A 21,281-nucleotide genomic window follows, 5' to 3' on the forward strand; every position below is an offset into this window, starting at 1 on the left:
CAGCCTGAAGTCAGGAGGACGACCTGAGTTCAAATCTGGTCTCAGACCCTTAACACTTCCTAACTGTGTGACCCTGGGCAAGTACTTAACCCCAATTGCCTCAGGAAAAAAAAAAAGTGATTAGAATGTTAGACCGCTTCTAAGGTCTTTTCCCATTTTAACCCCAATGATTCTATGATCTAGGGAGACAATGTGAATCCTAGGAGTTTGTGAGAATCATTTCACTAAGACAGAGAATTTGGGCCAGTGATGTCCCTAAGTTGGTCTTTGTAGAAGGAAATTCTATTTGCTGTAAGTTGTACTAGGTAACTATCATCTCTAAGCTTCTACGATCCTGAGCATGTTGAGAGAGATTATGAGCATATCTGAAGACAGGACTTGGTGCACATGGCCGTTGGCTTAAAGAACATGGTGCACACTGTGGCCATGAGTTAGCAGCTCAGTCCAGTTGTCTGAACAGGAAGTTTTAATGTCTATTCACATTGAATCACATTTGATGTAGCTAGATCCACGATGCCCTTGAAAGCCATCTCCCTAAAATGGCAACATGGGCCAGACTCAGATCCCTGGCCTTACACAGAAACACATACAAGAATCTCAAGTTGAGAAGTAGTCACTGAAACTCCCAAACTTTACTCAACTTGTGGACTCTTCTGGGAAATGGTAGGGAAGGGTCAAAACGTGTTAGTACACTTCTTTTTCCCCTTGGATGCAGAGACACAGCTGGAGATGCCTCAAGCAAGGACAATCCCCAGAACTCCTGCAAATCCCAGATGTGTCTTTGGAGGCTGTGGCAGAAGAGGGCAGGATTGGGGGGGGGGGCAGGATGAGAAGGAGAAGTCCCTTTCTTACCTAATTACAAGGGTACTGGGAAATAGAGTGTTGTTAAGTAGGCAGAGGTTCCTTATAAATTCAGCCCTCTGTCTTATATCATTGTCTTTGTCTCGGATAAGGTCTGACTCATGTTCCTTTGTGTTTCCTCAGTTATAGATGGAGGACTCAGGACTGGACACAGGCGATATTTCAGTTGCCGGACAGCTCCCCATCCACCAGTGACTCAGCAATTGACTTTGTTCTGCTTCAGGCAGCTTGACTCCTCCCAGGTTTGGGCTTTGGTTGATGTTCAGGGAGATGATGCCTCACGTTCAGAGGGACAATTTCTGGCCGCTTCCTAGCCTGTTCTTCACACTGCTCCTGCAGCTTCCTGCTTTTGTGTGCAGGACAGAGGAACCCAGGTGCTTCTCCAAAATCAGTCCCAGCCTTGACAGAGATGGGAACTTTGTGATTGGAGGTTTTCTCCCTCTGTATTCTGTGAGAGTGAAAAGTCTTATACAAGCTGCAGTTTTTACAAGTGAACCCAACAAGGACTGCAGGAGTTATCAGTAAGTGTTTTTCTGTATAAAAGAGTTCATTTTAACTGAACTGACCAGTCAGAGCATCCTCTTTTCAGAAAGAGGAAACAGGGAAGCCCCAGCTACTACAACTACTTATATTCCAACTCTTCTGTCTCCTCCATTAGCTCTTGCAAATCAGATTTCATGTCTCTGATTATCTTACAAAGCTAAAGAGAGAATATTCATTCTCTCTGTTTCTCTTTGTCGCCTCCATGTTTGTACTCATGTCTCTTTGGTTTCTATTTGTTTCTCTGTTTGTATCTCTCTCTCTCTCTTTATCTTTTCTCCCTAGCTCTCTCTCTTTTTCCTGTATTTCTCTCCTGTACTTCTCTTTCCTTCCTTAGTGGTCATGCCCTTGAGAAAGTCCAGAGATGAAGGTGACTGGAATTCTCCATTACTTATTTCTCTACCTCCCGTATCCTGATCCTCAGGGTCCATACGGACACCACAAATTCATGTCTATGTGTTCCAGACTAGAGAAGCCTAACAATGCTGACCGGATTACAGCCAGGTGCTGAGAGATCATTAGTACTGCATTTTTTGTGATGACAGAAGTATGTTTGGGTCGCAGACCGAATACAATGACTCCTTAGGGATATAAAAAGCTGATGATAAAATGCATTGTAATTAGAGAATTATTAGAGAATTCTGCCATAGTTAGAGAAAAGTATAGTGCTCTGATTTTCCCTTGAGTCATGTGTGATGATTTGGGGTTTGTTTCTCAAGTACTTCTTCTGAACTCAAAGCAGGAGACGAGTTGTAATTGGACCTTTCAGAATGATATTAGACCATATGAACATTGTTCTCATAGCCACACCGAGACTGAATTATGTCTGGGCCCCGTTCCTGTTGAAAACCAAGAAGTAAGTACAGCAGGAATCCTTTGTTTAACAGTTCAGCTTCAAATGTAAACCTCTGGGAGTCTGCACATCATGAATGAGAGTAGGATCCAAACTTACACACACACACACACACACACACATACACACACACTCCTCCTCCAGAATATTTCTTCCAAAGATCTTCAGGTGTCTATAGACTTTGAAATGAATCTTGGGAAGATCTGACCAGAAATTATATATGTACAAATTTGACAGCTTTCCTATTTTCCAATCTACCTCCAATTCTTACACTTATAGATTTCTCTTCCCAGAAATGATATTTATAAATAGCTCATCAGTATATAGTGCCTACTGTTCTTCTTAAGTGAATTATAGTTGTTATTGAAATTGATCCATATAACTGCCCTCCCATAGAAGTGCTATTTTTATACCCATTTTGCAGATGAGAAAACAGAGAAAGGTCAGAATACAGAAAAATATTTCCAGATTGTAAGTCTGTTGGAGAGATTCCATGCTGTCACAGACCTTTGAGCTGGTAAACCTTCCTTTGTCCAGTTTCCTTCAACCAAGACTATTCCTAACCCAGAAGTTAACAACAACAACAACAAAAAGAGACAAGTTTTCTCGCCGACTATGGAAAAGGTTCAGTGGCAGAAAACACGTCTCCCTCAGAAATTCCAAATTAGCTCTAGTAAGCAGAATTAATTCTTTCATTTCTATTGATCTCAAGTTTGACATCTTTAATTTGACAACTTGAACGGGATATCCTGGACACATTTTAAGATCATTATGACAAATATTTGAACTTTCCCCCCCAAGCATTCCTTCTTCCAAATTCCATCTCGAGGGCAGTATTCAACTGCCTCACTTATCCCCTTTGGGACACTAGGATAGACTCTTCTAAAATACATGGACCAGACTCAGAGTCCCTGTGGTTCTTTTTTCACCTAGAAACACACACATGAGGACCTCAAAATGAAAAGAGGTCACTGAGATTTCAAAGTTTCAACCCTTCTGTGGGCTCTGCTAGGAAATAGTAGGAAGATATCAAAGCATGTTATTCCACTTCTATTCTCCCCTTGGATACAGAGAAATAACTGGAGATGCTCCAATTATCCAGAAGGAAGTTTAGTCTCCAGAACTCCTGATGATCCCAGAAGTCTCTCTGTGGGCCGAAGGGTAAAAGGAACAACCCCTTCCTTATCTAATTACAAAGTTATCGAGAGACAGTCCTGTCAAATAACCAGAGGAGCCTTGTAAAATCAGTTCAGTGTTTTACATCATTGTCCTGGTCCTGGACAAAGTCCTGAATCATGTTCCTTTGTGTTTTCTCAGTTTATAGATGGAGGACTCAAGACTGGATATCAGTAATATTTTAGTTACTGGTCTGTGGTCCATGCAGCTCCTTGTCTCCTTCCTATGTTTGGAACTTTAGTTGATATTCAGAGAGATGGTGCTTTCACGTGTAAAGGGGCTTTTTATGACTGTTTCCCACCCTGGTCCTGACTGCTCCTGCAGCTTCCTGCTTCCATGTATTAGGAGTAAGAAGTCCCTTTGCTTTCCTAAAATTAGTTCCAGCCTGACCAGAAATGGGAATCTGATGATAGGAAGCTTTATCTCTCTGCATTCAGTGAAAGTAAGTAGTTTTACAAAAGCGGCAGCTTTTACAAGTCAGTCTAACAAGGACTGCAGGAATTATCAGTAAGTAGCTCTCTGTATGAAAGAAATCATTTTAATTGAGTTTCTTTCTCAAAGCATTCTCTTTTTAAAAGAAAAATCAATACTGAAATCTCAGTGACTATGGTCATTGATACTTTTATTCTTGCCCAATTTTTGTTTTTGCAAATTAATTTCAGTAAATATATATATTTTTGGCTGAGGCCATTGGAGTTAAGTGACTTGCCCAGGATCACACAGCCAGGACATATTAAGTGTCTGAGGTCACATTTGAACTCAGGTCCTCCTGACTTCAGGGCTGGTGCTCTATCCACTGCACCACCTCGCTGCCCCTTGCAAATTAATTTTCATCTCTCTGATTGTCTTACAAAGCTGAAGTTTGAACTTATTTTTTTCTCTGATTCTATCTTTCTGTTTTTGTGTCTATTATCTTTGTATCTTTTGTTTCTGTCTCACTTACCTTCTGTCTTCCTTAGCTATGTCTCTGCCTGTGTCTCTCAGTGATATTTCTCTTCTGCCCTTCTGCCTTCCACAGGGGTCTTGTCCCCAAGAAGCTCCAGAGGTGAGTTCCTAGGATTCATGGTAATTTGTTCCTCCATTCCCATATTGTGAGTCTCAGTCTCCATACTCACACTGTGATTACATGTCTTTGTGTTCCAGACCAGAGAATCCTCCCCTGACTGGGAACTGGGACATCATTAATGTTGCCTTTCATGGGAATGCAGAGCTGTATCTGGACACCAGCTAGAGTAAACATGAATACTTTGGGATCTCCAGAAACTGATGATAAAGTATGGGTCACATTTAGAGAAGTGGAGAGGGCTCTGATTTTCCTTTGAGTGGTGAATGAGGATTTGGTATTGTTTCTCAAGGAAGTTTCTGCTGCGCTCAAAGCAGTAGACAAATTGGAATTGGACCTCACTTCCAGAACCTTATTAGACAACACAGACAATGTTCTCATGGCCAGGCAAAGACTGAAATTTTGTCTGGGCTCTGCCCCTGTTGTTCAGCTGGCACACGTTGTTAACAGTGCAGCCTCACTTGTAAACCTCTGTCAGTCAGGAACTGAGGTGGAGAAGATGAAGTACACACAAATACACACACACAGTCACACATAAACACAATCTCACATTTGATGGGCTTCCAATTTCCCAATCTGCTTTTGATCCTTGTTTATGAAGGTATCTCCTTGATGATAATGATGATAATTGCAAGCAGCGCCCTTTTACTCATAGTGCCTACCGAGTGCCACGTACTACCTGTCAAGCATTTACAGTTATTATCTCATTCGATCCTTACAACTGCCCTGCCAGAGAGGTGCTATTATTATTCTCATTTTTACATATGAGGAAACTGATGCAGGCAGAGGTTTAAGTGACTTGCCCAGGGTCTGATGTTGGATTTATACTCAGGAGCCCAGGCCCAATGATCTATTCATTCAGGATAATCTCCAGAAGTTTTTCAATCTTTACTGTAAATTCCTAATGTCTATAGTTACAGCTTGCCTTTAATAGTTATTTAATAGTTGATTAAAAGTCCATTCTTCAAGAGTTATGACAAAATTCAGGAAGCCTTTTTTTTTTTTTACTGAGGCAATTGGGGTTCAGTGACTTTCCTAGGATCACACAGCTAGAAAGTGTTTTAATATGTGAGGCCGGATTTGAATTCAGATCCTCTTGATATCAGGCTAATGCTCTATCCACTACACCAACTAGTTGCTTCTCAGGAAGCCATTTCTTATGACTTCATTTGGAACTGAGCTCCCCTCATTTATCATTCTATGTTTTTTTCCTATTGTGCATGTGCACATATCCCCTGCTACCTTGTATTAATGGTGGGCATTTCTTGCCTGTCTTACGGTATCATAGAGCCCCTCTGGAAGCAAGAACCGTCTGGATCATTGACATTATCTACCATATCATATTTGCTCACTATCTATTAATTGAATAAATGAGTGAGTTTGGCAGACATTTAAATAAGAAAGTCGAAGCAAATAGCCATTAACATGATAAGCATCATACAGCAGGTATCATGCAGGGCTGAGGGATCCTGTTATGTTTAATCAGGTTGGGGCACAAAGGTACAACAGTGGTTGGAAGGACAGGTCTCAAGTCAAAAAAACGTACTTAAATCTGGTTTCAGATGCTTACTGGCTGTCCGTTCCCCTCTTTTTTCCATTTTTGAAATGGGAATAATAATAGTAGGATATATCTCCTGAGGTTGTCATGAAGATATAATATATTATATATTATTAACCTATAGTAATATATTATACATTACATATTATATTACATGCTGTATATAATGTAATATAATCTATATAATAATAGATAATAATAAATTAAATTAAATGGATAAAATAGATAATAATAGACTGGCACTATATCAGTGTTATTATTATTGTTGCTGTTATTATCGTAAAAACAAAAGGAGATGGAGTGTTTAGTTTTTGAACCTCATTTAATTGTAAAAGTTTTCCTTCTGAAATATATTTTCTCATCAGGCTTTGTTGGTTCTTTCTGATTCTCACTCAGGTGGCTCCACAAAAACTACCAGCAGGCTTTGACCATAAGGTTTGCTGTGGAGCAGATCAACAGGGACCCTGTTCTGTTGCCCAACATTTCTCTGGGATTCCAGGTCTACAATGCCTACCACAGTGATGAGAGAACCTTGGAGAGCTCCCTGAGGTGGTTGACAGGGGAGGGTCAGCTCGTCCCTAACTTCAGCTGCAGAAGGCAAGACAAGTCTGTGGCTGTCATTGGAGGAGCCACCTCAGCTCTGTCTATACAAATGGGAACCTTGCTGGAGCTCTACCACTTCCCACAGGTAGTGATATTGGTAGATGATCTTGGGCCTGATACATTCTAAACCTTTATCTCCCCCAAACCTTAAGTGCTAAATACTCTTACAAATACATTAGCTCACTTGGTCCTCCCAACAACCCTGTGAGACAAGTGCTGTTTTATTCCCAATTGAAATGCACAGGAAGATTATAACTTGCCCATGGTCGCCCAACCAGTAAAGATCTAAGGACTTATTTGAACTCAAATCTTCCTAATTCCAGATTCAATGCTCCATTCACTGAATCCCAAACCTGGTGCATATACAGGAGAAAAGACTAAAGAGAATCAGTCATGCAGGTAGCAGGAGAACTAGAAAACAAAGAGTAACAGAAAAACAAACAGAAGACAAGCTATCGGGAGAAGAACATGATTCATAGCATGGAAAGCTGCAGAGATATCAATAGGGATGAGGACTTCAAAAAGTTAATTTGATTTGACAATAAAGGGGTCATAGGTGACTTTGTATATATAGGGTGTCACAGATATGTTGTAAAATGTCAGTCTGAGGATTACAAGATTGCTTTTCATTTTGATCTTTTTAGCATTTACTGTGGTCAAAGGATAACACCATCCAGTGAGAGCTGAAGAAAAAAGTATGCTAATTACTATCATAGTAATAATATCACTTACAATGTTCTCTCAGATCCAAGTACATTGTATGTAACTAGGTAATATAAAACTTTGTGTGATTTAATAATTGCACAGCAAATCATGCCTTTTTCAACAGCTGGTTTAATATGTCTATATTGAAATTTGTAGATTAGTGAATAAAAATCTATAAAATGATATTCAAAGTGTTCAAATGATAGCATTGGTAAATGCAAAATTCTTTAAATTATTAATTATTATTTCTAAGTGTCTTTAAGTAAGTAAAATTCACATTCTAGTGTCAAAAAGGAAACCACTACATTGATTTAAATCACAACTGTTATTTTTTTTATAGTTGTTATACTTTGGTCTCAATAAACATGTACAATATCCACCAACACATGATTCAAGTGTTTTTGTTTCCATAAAAACATGGTCATCACCATGGCTGAAACATAACTATTTTTGAATAATAAGCAATTCTTGGGCAAGAACAAGTATATTTTCATATATTTGGGAAGGATCCAAAAGACCATTTAGCTGGAGTGGTAACAGTGGAAGAATAGGAGAACTCATTCTTTACCAAGCAAGTAGTTAAATGAGAGGGATAAAAATAGAAATTTGGGTTGGATAAAATTCCCCTATAAATGAGAGTGTACTCTAAAATCCATTGCATTTCTCTCCAAAAAGAAAAAAAATTTACTTGATGAGAGTATTTAATTTTCAACAATTCTATTGTTACTACCACATTCATGTAATTCAAAATTTTTCACATATCTTTATTTTCCAGCTCAGTTTTGGCCCTTTTGATCCCATCCTGAGTGATAAAACCCAGTTTCCTTCTCTCTACCAAATGGCCCCCAGGGACTCCTCCATGCCCCGAGGCATAGTCCAGTTACTGGTCCATTTTAAATGGACCTGGGTAGGTCTGGTGATCACGGATGATCTCAGGGGTGAGGAATTCCTTCGGGCAATGACAGGGGAGATGGCAAAGTGTGATGTCTGTGCGGCCTTCACGGAGAAGGTCCCCGTCAGTGAGAGACGACACGAGGAATCAGAGATGAATTTCATGTCCAGGATAATGGAATCTCCATCCAGGATAGTTGTGATTCATGGTGACACAGATTCATTAATGATTTTGAGACATTCACAAGTTCCCTATTTCCCAACATTAAAGGTGTGGATCGCTACCTCTCACTGGGACATCACCATGAGACCTCACTCTTTTGATAGTTACAATTTCCATGGAGCTCTTACGTTTAAATACCAGACCAGTGAAGTTCCTGGTTTTAAGTCTTTTCTCAGGTCAATCAACCCAAATAAAGACCCAGAGGACATTGTGCTTAAGGATTTTTGGTTGTCAGCTTTTTGGTGCAAGAAAAAATATAACAATCTGGAAGAAGAAAATTGTGTACCAAATGCTACCTTGGAGGCTTTGCCTATATTCCTTTTTGATATGACTATGTCTGGCCTGAGTTATACCATCTACAATGCTGTGTATGCTGTGGCTTGGGTCCTTCATGAAAAGCTTTTGATGAAATCGGAGTTTGTATCTGAGAAAGCTGGAGAAAATTGGGTGCCTCATCCTTGGCAGGTAACGGTCCCTTGGAAATTGGTCCTATCCACTGCTGATTCTTGAAATTTTGAATGACACTTACAGTAGGCTCTCACAAAATCTTTAGATTTCACAATCAATCTAAACAGGGTAGTATACAATGGAGCCCTCAAAAAACTCATATTCTGGAAACTACATCAGTTTTGATTTACTGTGATATTTTTTAGCTTTATGGGACTGTTGGACACAATGTTAGCATATAGTAAACTTTAGTCAACTAAAACTCTGGATATTTTCTTTTCACATGAATTATTACAAAGCTTCTTAAAATTATCTCACCCACCTTATACTTATTCTTATGAAAATGATTTCTTGAACTTAGAAAGCACTTTCCTTTTCTCTCTATTACATTTTGTGTACTTAATCTTAACTGTGATATCTTCCTTTGATTTCCATTATTAAACAGAAATCCTCTGTTTTGCATTGAACGTTCTTTATCATCTGGTTCACCTCATAACTTTCCAGTCTTTTTATGTCTTCCACTACACTTTAACACACTTTTTGATCTAGTGACACTGGGTTTTTTATAGTTTCTCATACAAAATACTTCCCTTTCCTACTATTTTCACTGACTATCCTCTGTGACTAAAATTTTCTCCTTCCCTCTTTCCATTGTCCTTCCTACTTTCTTCCATTCCATTTTTGGATTTCACTTTATTTGGATAGTTTTTTTCCTAATCCATCTTAATGCTACTGATTTTCCTCTGGTGATTATTTCTATCCATTAAGATACTGTTTTGATACAAGTTCTTTGCATGTTGTCACATTGTGAGTATCTTGAGGGAATGGATTGTCTTTTGCATTTCTACATAACTCCATATTTAGCAGAGTGCCTAGAACATAGTAAGTGTATCAGTGTTTGTTGACTGTGGGCTCTTTGATTGATTTGACCTAGCAGATAATCTTATAGAATCTTTTTTGGATCTTGACTGTCCTGTTAACCTTGGGTGTCCCACAGGATTCTGTCCTTAGCTCGTCTCCTTGATCTTTTATAATATTTCATTGGGGGATCTCAGTTGCTCCTATGGTTTCAATTATCATCACTATGCTGATGACTTTTACTTTTAATCACTTAATATTATTTTATTTTTTTCTAATTACATGTAAAATAGTTCACAAAATTTATTTTTGAAAGATTTTGAGTTCCAGATTTTTCTTCCTCCCTCCCTTTCTTCCCCCCTCCTCAGGAGAGCAAGCAATCAGACATAGGCAATATCTGAATAATCATGTTAAACATATTCCATATTCATGCTGTGAAAGAGGAATCAGAATAGAAAGGAAAAACCCTTAGGAAGAAAAAATTCAAGAGTGCCAAGAGTATGCTTTGATCTGCATTCAGACTCCATAGTTCTTTCTCTGGATGTGGATGGCATTTTCTATCTCAAGTCTTTTGAAATTGTCTTGGGTCACTGATTTGTTGAGAAGTTCTAAGTCTATCATATTTGATCATCATACAGTGTGACTATAATTATGTACTATTTTCTCTAGCTTCTATTTACTTCATTCATATGTTGATAATTATTGAATCTTAGCCAGTACTGATTTCTCTGTTGATTTCCAATTCTGCATGGTCAGCTGTCAATTAGATATCTTTTTAACTGGACTTCATATATACATTTAAAAGTAAACATGACCAAAACTGAACTCATTATTATTCCCTCTAATCGCTCTCCTTTCCAAAGTTTGTCACAAGGGCAGTGTATGAACTGTCTCACTTTGGGAGCACCAGGACACCCTCACACACAAATACACATTGTCTGCATGGGCATAGTGAAAAAAAAAACCCCACAACTGAATGGGCAATGGTAAAGTGGTATACGTTTGTCCAAAAAAACTCTCACCTTTAAAACCACATTCCTTGATGACCTTTCTTCAAGGAAGTTTCAAAAAGTCCTGTGACATACTTTGTGAATAAATTAGTCAAATAATAGATGGTGCTTGCTGCTTTTCAAAGAATATGGTAATTCTCTTGCTGTGGGATCATGCTGATTATGATCAGCATGATCAATATTACCACTTACTACCACAGCTGATCATGCTGTGGGACTTCCTTGAGCTTGCTTTCCAAAGAAAGCTGTATTCTTCACTACTTTCAGCACCAAGACCAGCTGCATCTCTTTGCCGGAGTATTGCTGAGCAAAGACCATTAGCAGTTGATGGGCAGAAGCTTTCTTTCCAAGTTCCAAGTTTGAAGCCTCAGCTCTGACTTTCACTTCAACAACTCCACCAGCAATCAAGCAGGGCTTCTTCGGTGAGACACTTCTTCTTAAACTGGTCATCCAATTAATTTGCCAAATGCTCATCCCTGCAGGCTAAGCTATAAGTTTATGTCATCTGACCAGTAATCCATTGGTTTCAGAATTGTCCAATTTTTAAAAATCCTAAAGTGCTCTTATTGATCTATGCAAATAAATAACTGGGAAAATAGACACAGTGGCAATCTATGTTTTATGGAGAAAGTTCATTTTTTTCTATTAGACTTTCCATATACAAATGAAAAGACTCAAAGTTAATCAATCAACAATTGTTTAAATTGATAAGTGCTCATCCAGTTCAATTAATAGGTGCTCCTTTGGTGTCCTTTCCTGGGAGGGGTGAGATACTGCAGGTCTCTTTCCAATAGAATTATGACCTTAGCCTTGGGCTGGCAAAAAATTTTTTGATTTTTACTCCTTCATGAACTAACTCAGTTCTTACTCTTGCTACCTCCCAGGTCATTTCTTTTGACAACTCTTTCAACAGCAAGTTTAGCTTCTTCAGTGAAAGACCTTTTCCTAAATTTACAATAACCGTCCAACCATCCATCCAACCAACGAATAGTCTTCATCTCTGCAAGTTAGGCCATATTCAGGGCAGTGACAGTTTGCCCAATAAGCTATGGGTTTCAGAGTTGCACAATTTAAAAAATTCTAAACTGCTCCTATTGCTATGATTGAATAGTTGTAGAAATATCAACAAGAAGCAAGTTTGTTTTCCATTTTGGATTTTTCACATGCAAATGAAGAATCAGGCTCTCACATTCTTCACAAGTAAAATGTTTTGTAATTGTTTATTAGGTATTTTCTTTGTGTTAGGCCCTGTACTAGATACTGGGGATACCAATACAAAGAATCACACAGCTATTTGTAAAACTCAAACAATACTATGGGGACAATCTCTCTGAGGACTTGTTTGGGCAAAAGCTAGGTTCTTGGACATCATTTAAATTTATATCTATATCTAGCTAATCATTGGTATACTTGGCTAAGCAAACTTCAAGTTATCAGAAATATCTAGGAAAAGAAACAACCAAGTGTATTACAATGCATGTTGACAGACAGCATTATAATGCATGGTATCAGGAGGAAAAGTTGGGGAAAGAGTAAAATTTTCCTTAGAACTTTTCTCAGTTCTTAAAAAAAAAATGGATACAACTAGTAATTTGAACCCGAGACTTGTGAGATAATCTTCCTCTAGATCTTTCTTCTCTGCCTAATATCAGTCTTACTTTCCCATTTATTCTTTTGCTTTGTCTTCCCATCCTGCCCATGCTTTGTGGTGTAGCTCTTGATATATTCACTCCTTTCTTTCTCATACTAGATTTCCAAATCTCCTAGTTCCAACTATATTTTCTATAGGTTGCAAGTAGTATAATCCTATCTGCCAGTCAATTTCAATAGACTACTTGACTTTGACCCTGATTTTAGGTAAAGAGTATACCTAATGAAAGTTTTAAAAAGAAATGTGGGTTAGAGGGAATAAGAGTCAAATCATAAAACCATTTGAAAAATAAATTGAAAAAAGTTTAGCAAAGTTGTCACTGATAATAAACAAGCAATTAAAACACTTGTAAGTAATGGTAAGGTGAAGGGTCATGATCATTTTTGCATATAACAAAGGAGGAGATAATGGCAAATGAATACATTAAGAAACAGGGATATTAAGGGATGTAAGAGGCTATTAATATGTATGTTGAAGTCCCCTTAATATGAAAATGAAGTGAAGAAAAGAGAAAAACTGAGCCCTGAACCCTTTCCTAAGGAAGAAAGAAGAATATTCTGGTGATCAGGAGACATTGTGATAGTAAAAAGAGAAATGGCTCAATGAATGCTGTTGATCTGGAAGCGGTAATGGGGAACAAGGAGTAATCTGACTCCTCCATCATGATCAACAAATCAGGAGATTTTGGGAGATGTGTAAACAAAACCTGAAAGAGTAAGAAAGAAAGCAATATTTTCAGGATGGAATTATATTTTAGTGAAGGCTTGAAGACAAAGTGAATGAAAAAGAAGTAAGTGTAAGGTGAAAGTAAGTTTGCTAATAATGGGTCAGGCCTTACAGAAGGGAATTTATATTAGATAGTTGCTCTTCAGAGACCTATAAACTCTCAAATTCTGTTTATGCTGAGGACCAAGGAGAGCATACAATTCAACTTACCATTCAATTTGGATATTTATAATAAGTGAACAAATTGTTGCTCTCTTTGTTTCCTTTGAATAAAGTATCCCTTCCAAGAACATACATTCAGATCCCACCAAAATCATGGACTTCTTTCTCAACACACAAATCCTCCTATAAAAAGCAAATTTCTTTTTTTTCCAGTCTTTGTTTCTTTATTTGTTTTTTTTAATAGATTTTTATTTATAAGTTATATGCATGGGTAATTTTACAGCATTGACAACTGCCAAGCCTTTTGTTCCAATTTTTCCCCTCCTTCCTCCCACCCCCTCCCCCAGATGGCAGGTTGACCAATACATGTTAAATATTTTAAATATAAGTATACATGTCCAAACAGTTATTTTGCTGTACAAAAAGAAGCAGACTTTGAAATAGTGTATAAAATGGTCGTTTTTGGCAGACAAAAATATAGGGATTGGGAATTCTACGTAGTGGTTCATAGTCATCTCCCAGAATTTTTTCTTTGGGTGTAGCTGGTTCAGTTCATTACTGCTCTATTGGAACTGATTTGGTTCATCTCATTGCTGAAGAGGGCCACGTCCATCAGAATTGATCATCATATAGTATTGTTGTTGAAGTCTATAAGGATCTCCTGGTCCTGCTCATTTCATTCAGCATCAGTTCATGTAAGTCTCTCCAGGCCTTTCTGAAATCATCCTGCTGGTCGTTTCTTACCGAACAATAATATTCCATAATATTCATATACCACAATTTATTCAGCCATTCTCCAATTGATGGGCATCCACTCAAGTTTCCAGTTTCTGGCCACTACAAACAGGGCTGCCACAGACATTCTTGCACAGACAGGTCTTTTTCCCTTCTTTAAAATCTCTTTGGGATATAAGCCCAGTAGTAACACTGCTGGATCAAAGGGTATTCACCTTTTGAATTGAAAACCTTTTGAGCATAGTTCTAAACTGAAGAGCAAATTTCTTTTGAACATTTTTCTGACCCCCTTTATGTTTCATGACAAATAGAAAATTTCAAGAAAATTAAGAAAAACAGCTGTAATTTTCATAGCACTTTAGGATATGCACTTTGGTATTTTATTTACAAAGGTGATTAGTAAGCCCAGAGAAAATGAATTAATTGCCACAGACACAGAGTTAATAAGTGGGTGAGGCAGAATTCTACATCCCATGTATCATTTTTCAAACAGGGACCAAATCTTCTGGTCACTAAACCCAGCATCCACCTGACATATTGCACAGTTTTTGCTTCTGGGAAAACCCTGATTTCAGATACCAAGAAATGACAGAAATGTCTTTTCCCCTTTAGCTTCACTCCTTTCTGAAGAACATTCATTTCAACAACAGCGCTGGTGACCTGGTGTTTATGGATGAGAAAAGAAGCTCTGAGGCTCAATATGACATTCAGAACTATGTGTCCCTTCCTAATGATACTGAACTCCTGGTGAAAGTGGGCCAATTCATCCCCAGTGCTCCACCTGGTGAAGATTTCACCATACATGAGGAAGCCATCGATTGGGGATGGTCAGGTTTAAAGGTCAGAAATTATTTGCCTGTGAACACAAAAATTATTCTCATTAATATATATCTCACTAAACACTCAATATTTTTTCTTTTGCCTTTGAAGCAATTGTATGTCTTTCCTAAAACTTTAATATTTAGCATCCTTAGGAATAGACCAGGAAGAGACTTTAAAGATCTCCTTGTCTACCTCTTTGAAGATAAAAAACTGAAGTTCTGAAACTTTTAATTGGCCCAATACATTCTGATCCCAAAGACACAACTCTTATCCTACTCCCTGCATCTTCATGAATGGTGGCAAAAATTTTCAGTTCAGTTGAATTAAGCCAAAATTTTATTCAGCCACTTTACAAAGTTTTCTTTCTCCGGAAAAGGAAAATTTGTCACCTACATTTTATCCAATCCAAATATCTAAATGTTCTTTAATAATTGACATTTCCATAACACTCCTGTTGTTATAAAGCTCTGAAGATTGTCATCCTAACTCATTCTCACACTGATGAGTTAGATCTCCAGGTCAGGGCTACAGTCTCCTGTGGTTCCTGCCTGCATATTAGTGTTATTTGGGGAAGAGTCTGAAGCATTTAATTATGAAGAAGGTGATAGCATTTTTCTGTCAGAGAGAACTAAGATAAAAATTCTTGGCCAATTATTGACTTTTGACCACATTCTCAGTTTTGGTTCAGCAGTAAATGAAACAACATTTCTTTTTTTCACATAATGTGATGTAATGGTGAACAGAACCCTTTTATTATACAATATTACTTTTTTCTGGAAGCAAGTAGCCCAGATTTTTGAACATGGATTGACAACTTTTCCTTTGGTTCTCTTTGACTAGGGCCCTAAAATAGGAATCAATTTACTTCCATTGTACAAGTTTATGATCCTTGCATACTCAAAGGGTAAATGTAATTTTGGATGGTAGCCAGTCTTTCACAATATGATGGGGTCATTACTATTAAAATGATCCAGGGTATATTTAATAGTAAAAATGAAAATTTCTTAAAATGGTCTAGCACAAAACTCTCATTTTACAAATTACAAAACTCAAATCCCAAAGAAGTTAACAGTTTCAGTCAAATTTCCACAGCGGATGACAGAGATAGGACTAGAAAGGAGATCCCTTGGATAATCCATTAGTGATGCTCCTTGATGTAGGATGCAAATATAAAGATCAGAGGTGATTTAAAGGACATAGCTTCTTGGCCTACACTAGCCACTACAAAGATCTCTCAAGATAATGGTGTACTTCTCACTTTCTTGTTAATGGCTTAGACCCCTCAGTCTGTGTGCAGTGAGAGCTGTCACCCTGGATACAGGAAGACAGTTGAGGAGGGAAAGGCTGTCTGCTGCTTCATATGTTCCCAGTGCCCAGAAGGAGAAGTTTCTAATCAAATTAGTAAGTGTCTGCAAGGGGCTTCCCTAGTGAGCCTCCGGTATAGAACCGTGTCGGGTTGAGTTTTTGGAATAATAGATAACCCAAAGTGATATCATTGCTCCAATAATAGGATATAACCAGCAAAGAGAATCAAGATAAATGTCTGTGATAAGGACACATAGCTAGAAATACTGATATAAAGGCAACGAATTGTATCAGACGTCACAGCATAAGAAACATGTGTGTGTATGTATATATGTGTGTATATGTATATATTAGATGTCTTCCTTTATTCCTTTATGAATCATGAACCACATCCTCATTCTGGGCCTGAGCATTGTAATATGGGAAATAAGAGTGTGCAGGAGCCAGCTCATGTTCACCTCTGAGTAGCAAATTTATACAAAGGAAAATTTACATAGAGGAACTAAACCAATGTTATTAATTAGAGTTTGATTTGTTTGTTGATCAGACTTAGGAAAAGGAAGTAGAAATAGTTGATGATGTGCATTCAATTTATAAGTAGGCTTTACATACATTTCCCCTCCCTCAAAAGCCAGTTGGTAAAAATTTTCCATCACAACTGTAAATGAAGAGGGTTTTCTTTTGGACATGTGTGATGATAGAAGCTGAGCACAGGATTTCACATTTCTTCTCTGATAGAAAATGTAAAAGAGAAATTTGACCAAGTTAGGGTAGAGCCACATGAAAGGAGCTATAATAGTCAAAATGACTTGTTTCCTCAAAGCTGTTCTAAAAACAATGACTATATAAAATATTCACTTAATTTTGCTCATTTTTTCTACTATCCTCAAGCTAATCCTTTCTTATAACACAGTATTATTCCACTTTAACTATACATTACAACTTGGTCAGTCACTTTCCAAGTGATGGGCATCCCTGAAATTTCCAGTTCTTTGCCATTATAAAAAGAGCTGCAAGGAATACTTTGGCAATATAGAGCAAAAATATATAGAAAGTCCAAAAATATAGAGCAAAAAAAAAAATAGAGAGCAAAAAAGTTCTCATCTCTAGGGTGGAGGAAAGGGAAGAAAAAAAGGAATTTAGATAATTTTATTATATATACTACTTTTGATATATCTCATAGGTTTTAATGTTATTATTTTCATTCTCTTTAATGAAATAATTTGTCCTTCAACCCACTAATTCATTAATATTAGATTGTTTAGTCTCCAATTAATTTTAATTTTATGTTTTCATGGTACTTTATTTAATATAATTTTTATTGCATTAGGTTCTGAAAAGAATGCATTTAATATTTCTATTTTTTTGCTCTCATATATGGTTAATCTTTGAAAAGATAGCAGGAAGCACTGAGGAAAGGTATATTCCTTTCTATTCCCATTCAATTCTTTTTATATTCTATCTTATCTAAAATTCTATTTACTTCCATATCTTTTTTCTCATTTACTTTTTGGTTAGATTTTCCTATTTAGGAGAAAGGAAGATTAAAATTCCCACTATTGTTGTACTACTGTTTATTTCCACTTGCAATCCATTTAACTTTTTTTAAAAAATAGATGGATGCCATATTATTTGATGTAAATAGATTTAGTATTGATATTGCTTCATTGTCTATGGTACTTAATTCTTACAATTACCTTGGATGGTGGTAATATCTCTCTTTTACACATGTGGAAATTGACACAAAAAGATATTTATTAATTTATAAATTAATTTATTAATTTATAAATTAATTTATTAATTTATAAATTAATTTGGCCAGGCCACTCACCTTATAAAGAGCTGGAGTTAGATTTGTACTCATCTCCCTGATTCCTTGCTGCCTCTAACAGCAAAGACCTGAGAAAAGTTTAGTATAAAGGAGAATTTACAGTCTCACTATAAAAAACAAAACTCCTGCCCCTTCTCCCCAGTTCACCTAGTAAAGTATTATGTATTAAGAGTATTTTTCAAGTTTGGTTATGAATAGAAATGAATTGTCCCAGGGGGGAAAAAAAGGCTGTTACATATAGACTTCTTTCTGAATGTAGATAACTTAATTCATGATGGAGTCCCTCCAGAATTAGCACTGGAATTACTTCCTTTTTTATGTTAATAATACATCTAAAAGTAATAGACTACAGTGAATCCTAGGTAACCAATGATATAATGAAGTCTATTCAAGGTAAGCTGGTTCTAAGAACACTTTGCTGATTTTTCTAGGATTTGGTTCATACTTTATGCTAATCACAATATAAACCATAACTAGCAAAATGTGGATCATTATTTAGGGATCATGCAAGAAGCTGTAGAGTTTATTAAGCACCTACTTAGTGTTAGGAACAGTTTTAAGTGATGGTGACACATAAAAAAGCAAAACTATTTTCTGCACTCAAGAAGTTCACCTTGTAGTAGGGAAGACAATGTGTAACTAGCAAAGTAACTATTGAATATATACAAGATAGATGGAATTTAATTGTAGAGAGTAGGTCACCAGCACTAGCTTCTCCTACAGAAGAGAGGATCTGACTGGGTTCTTTTCTTTCTTTCTTGTTTTGGGGGGGATTATTTTCTTCAGATGTGGACCATTGTGAGAAGTGCTCAGAAGATGAGTATCCAAATAAGAATAGAGATCATTGCTTCCCAAAGATCGTGACCTTTCTGGATATTACAGAACCTTTAGGGATGACTCTGGCATTGGTAGCTATTTCCTTCTCTCTCCTGACAGCCTTGGTTCTGAGGGTTTTTGTGAAGTTTCAAGATACACCTATAGTCAAGGCCAATAACCGGGCTCTCAGCTATGCTCTCCTCATCTCCCTCACCTTCTGTTTCCTCTGCTCCCTGCTCTTCCTTGGTCGTCCCACTGCAGCCACCTGCCTCCTCAGACAAACAATTTTTGGAGTCGTCTTCACTGTGGCCGTGTCCTCCATTTTGGCCAAAACTATCATGGTGGTTCTGGCCTTCAGAGTTACAAGACCAGGGAGGAGAATCAGGATGTGGGTACAATCTAGAGTATCCAACTTTATTGTCCTCATCTGCTCTGGGATTCAAGTGATTGTCTGTGGCATCTGGCTGGGAACTTCTCCACCATTCCCAGACTTAGACCCATATTCTGAACATGGTCACATCATCATTCAATGTAATGAGGGCTCTGATGTTGCCTTTTATTGTGTCCTGGGCTACATGGGCTTCCTGGCCCTGGGCAGCTTCATGGTGGCTTTCCTGGCCAGAAATCTGCCTGATACCTTCAATGAAGCCAAGTTTATCACCTTCAGCATGCTGGTGTTCTGCAGTGTCTGGGTCTCCTTCCTACCCACGTATCAGAGTACCAGGGGCAAAGCTATGGTTGTTGTAGAGATCTTCTCCATCCTGGCCTCCAGTGCTGGCTTACTGGGCTGTATCTTTATTCCCAAGTGTTATGTGATCCTATTGAGACCAGAAAGGAATACCCAAGAAAGGATAAAGAAAAAAGTGCATTCTAAGGGCTGAAATTATTCTAGGATATTGTCTCAGAATTCCTGCCAGAAGCACAGAATGTTTCAATAATAATAAACCTCATCAATGTGAGAATCCTATGTTTAGCCAACTTATTGACATTTAACCTTCATCTGTTTCTTTTTTCTGTTCCCATAAGCTGTCAGGGACACTTAGGATATACTTGTAAATGCTTGAACAAAACTCTTTGAAAATGTATCAGAAAGTGTTTATTTATGATTAGATAAAATAAAACACAATTTTCCTATTATTTCATGAAATCTAGAAATTAATAAACCAATAAGTCAAACTCTGTTGATAGCATTTTCCAATTTCTAGTCTGATTGTTGTTCTCACTGAAAGTTTAAAAATGAGCTTTCTGGAGCTGGTATGAACTAATTCCAGTAGAATCCTAACAGCCAACATGACATTTTAGGGTCCCTCACATAAAGTTCTTGATTCACACTTGATATTTCTGATTCTTCTGAAGTAAATTTATGACAACATCTCCTTTTCCATACTACCCCCTCTGCAACCATTGCCTACACCCATACCCTTCAGCCTGAATTAATGAATCATTCTAGCAAATATTCATTTAGAACCCAGTGCTCTGTCTTGTATATTATACTGTTTAATACATATTAAAAACACTAGAGAGTATAGGAATAAACGGACTTTTCTTTTAAAAACAGTTAGTAACATCTATCTAAAACTGTCAGCAAGCAACATATGTAATGAGGATAAACTAGAACCATTCCCAGTAAGATCAGGAGTGAAACAAGGTTGCCCACTATCACTATTACTTTTCAATATTGTATTAGAAATGCTAGTTTCGGCAATAAGAGTTGAGAAAGAAAATAAAGGCATTAGAGTGGGTAATGAAGAAACCAAATTATCACTCTTTGCAGATGATATGATGGCATACTTAGAGAATCCCAGAGATTCTATTAAAAAGCTATTAAAAATAATCCACAACTTTAGCAAAGTTGAAGGATACAAAATAAGTTCACATAAATCATCAGCATTCTTATACATCACTAACAAAATCCAACAGCAAGAGAGATAAAGAGAAATTCCATTTAAAATCATTGTTGATGGGATAAAATATTTACCTAAACTACTATTTTTTTTAGTGCTATGCCAATCAACTCCCAAGAAACTGTTTTACTGACCTAGAAAAAAATAACAACAAAATTCATCTAGAAGAACAAAAGATAAAGAATTTCAAGGGAATTAAGGAAAAGAAAAGCAAATGAAGTTTCTAGCTGTCCCAGATCTAAAACTATATTATAAAGCAGCGGTCACCAAAACCATTTGGTATTGGCTAAGAAATAGAGCAGTGGATTAAAAGAATATGTTCACAGAACAAAATAGTCAATGACTCTAGCAATCTAGTATTTGACAAACCCAAAGACCCCAGCTTTTGTAATAAGAATTCACTATTTGACAAAAACTGCTGGGAAAATTGGAAACTAGTATGGCAGAAACTAGGCACTGACCCACACCTAACACTGTATTCCAAGATAAGGTTGAAATGGGTTCATAATCTAGACATAAAGAAAGATATTATAAACAAATT

The 21,281-nt window shown here is 37.2% G+C and overlaps 2 protein-coding genes across 2 annotated transcripts in view; one reads left to right on the forward strand and one right to left on the reverse strand.

Annotated features, from left to right (window-relative positions):
* LOC100928103 (vomeronasal type-2 receptor 26-like) overlaps nt 1-21,281 on the reverse strand; it is a 441,302-nt gene that overhangs the window by 379,519 nt on the left and 40,502 nt on the right.
* On the forward strand, nt 1,033-19,717 carry LOC116420907 (vomeronasal type-2 receptor 26-like). Its single transcript, XM_031949127.1, has 6 exons — nt 1,033-1,382; nt 6,448-6,739; nt 8,135-8,938; nt 14,675-14,902; nt 16,162-16,285; nt 18,807-19,717. The coding sequence occupies exons 1-6, from the start codon at nt 1,120-1,122 to the stop codon at nt 19,715-19,717; spliced, it is 2,622 nt and encodes an 873-aa protein (XP_031804987.1). The 5' UTR covers nt 1,033-1,119.

The sequence above is a fragment of the Sarcophilus harrisii genome, chromosome 1 (assembly GCF_902635505.1).
Source record: "Sarcophilus harrisii chromosome 1, mSarHar1.11, whole genome shotgun sequence".
NCBI lineage: Eukaryota > Metazoa > Chordata > Mammalia > Dasyuromorphia > Dasyuridae > Sarcophilus > Sarcophilus harrisii.

Coding starts and splice junctions, on each gene's coding strand:
- LOC116420907 (XM_031949127.1), top strand. CDS start 1,120: ATGTTCAGGGAGATGATGCCTCACGTTCAGAGGGACAATTTCTGGCCG. Junction 6,740..8,134: donor AGCTCTACCACTTCCCACAG/GTAGTGATATTG, acceptor TTTATTTTCCAG/CTCAGTTTTGGCCCTTTTGA. Junction 16,286..18,806: donor AGAAGTTTCTAATCAAATTA/GTAAGTGTCTGC, acceptor TATTTTCTTCAG/ATGTGGACCATTGTGAGAAG.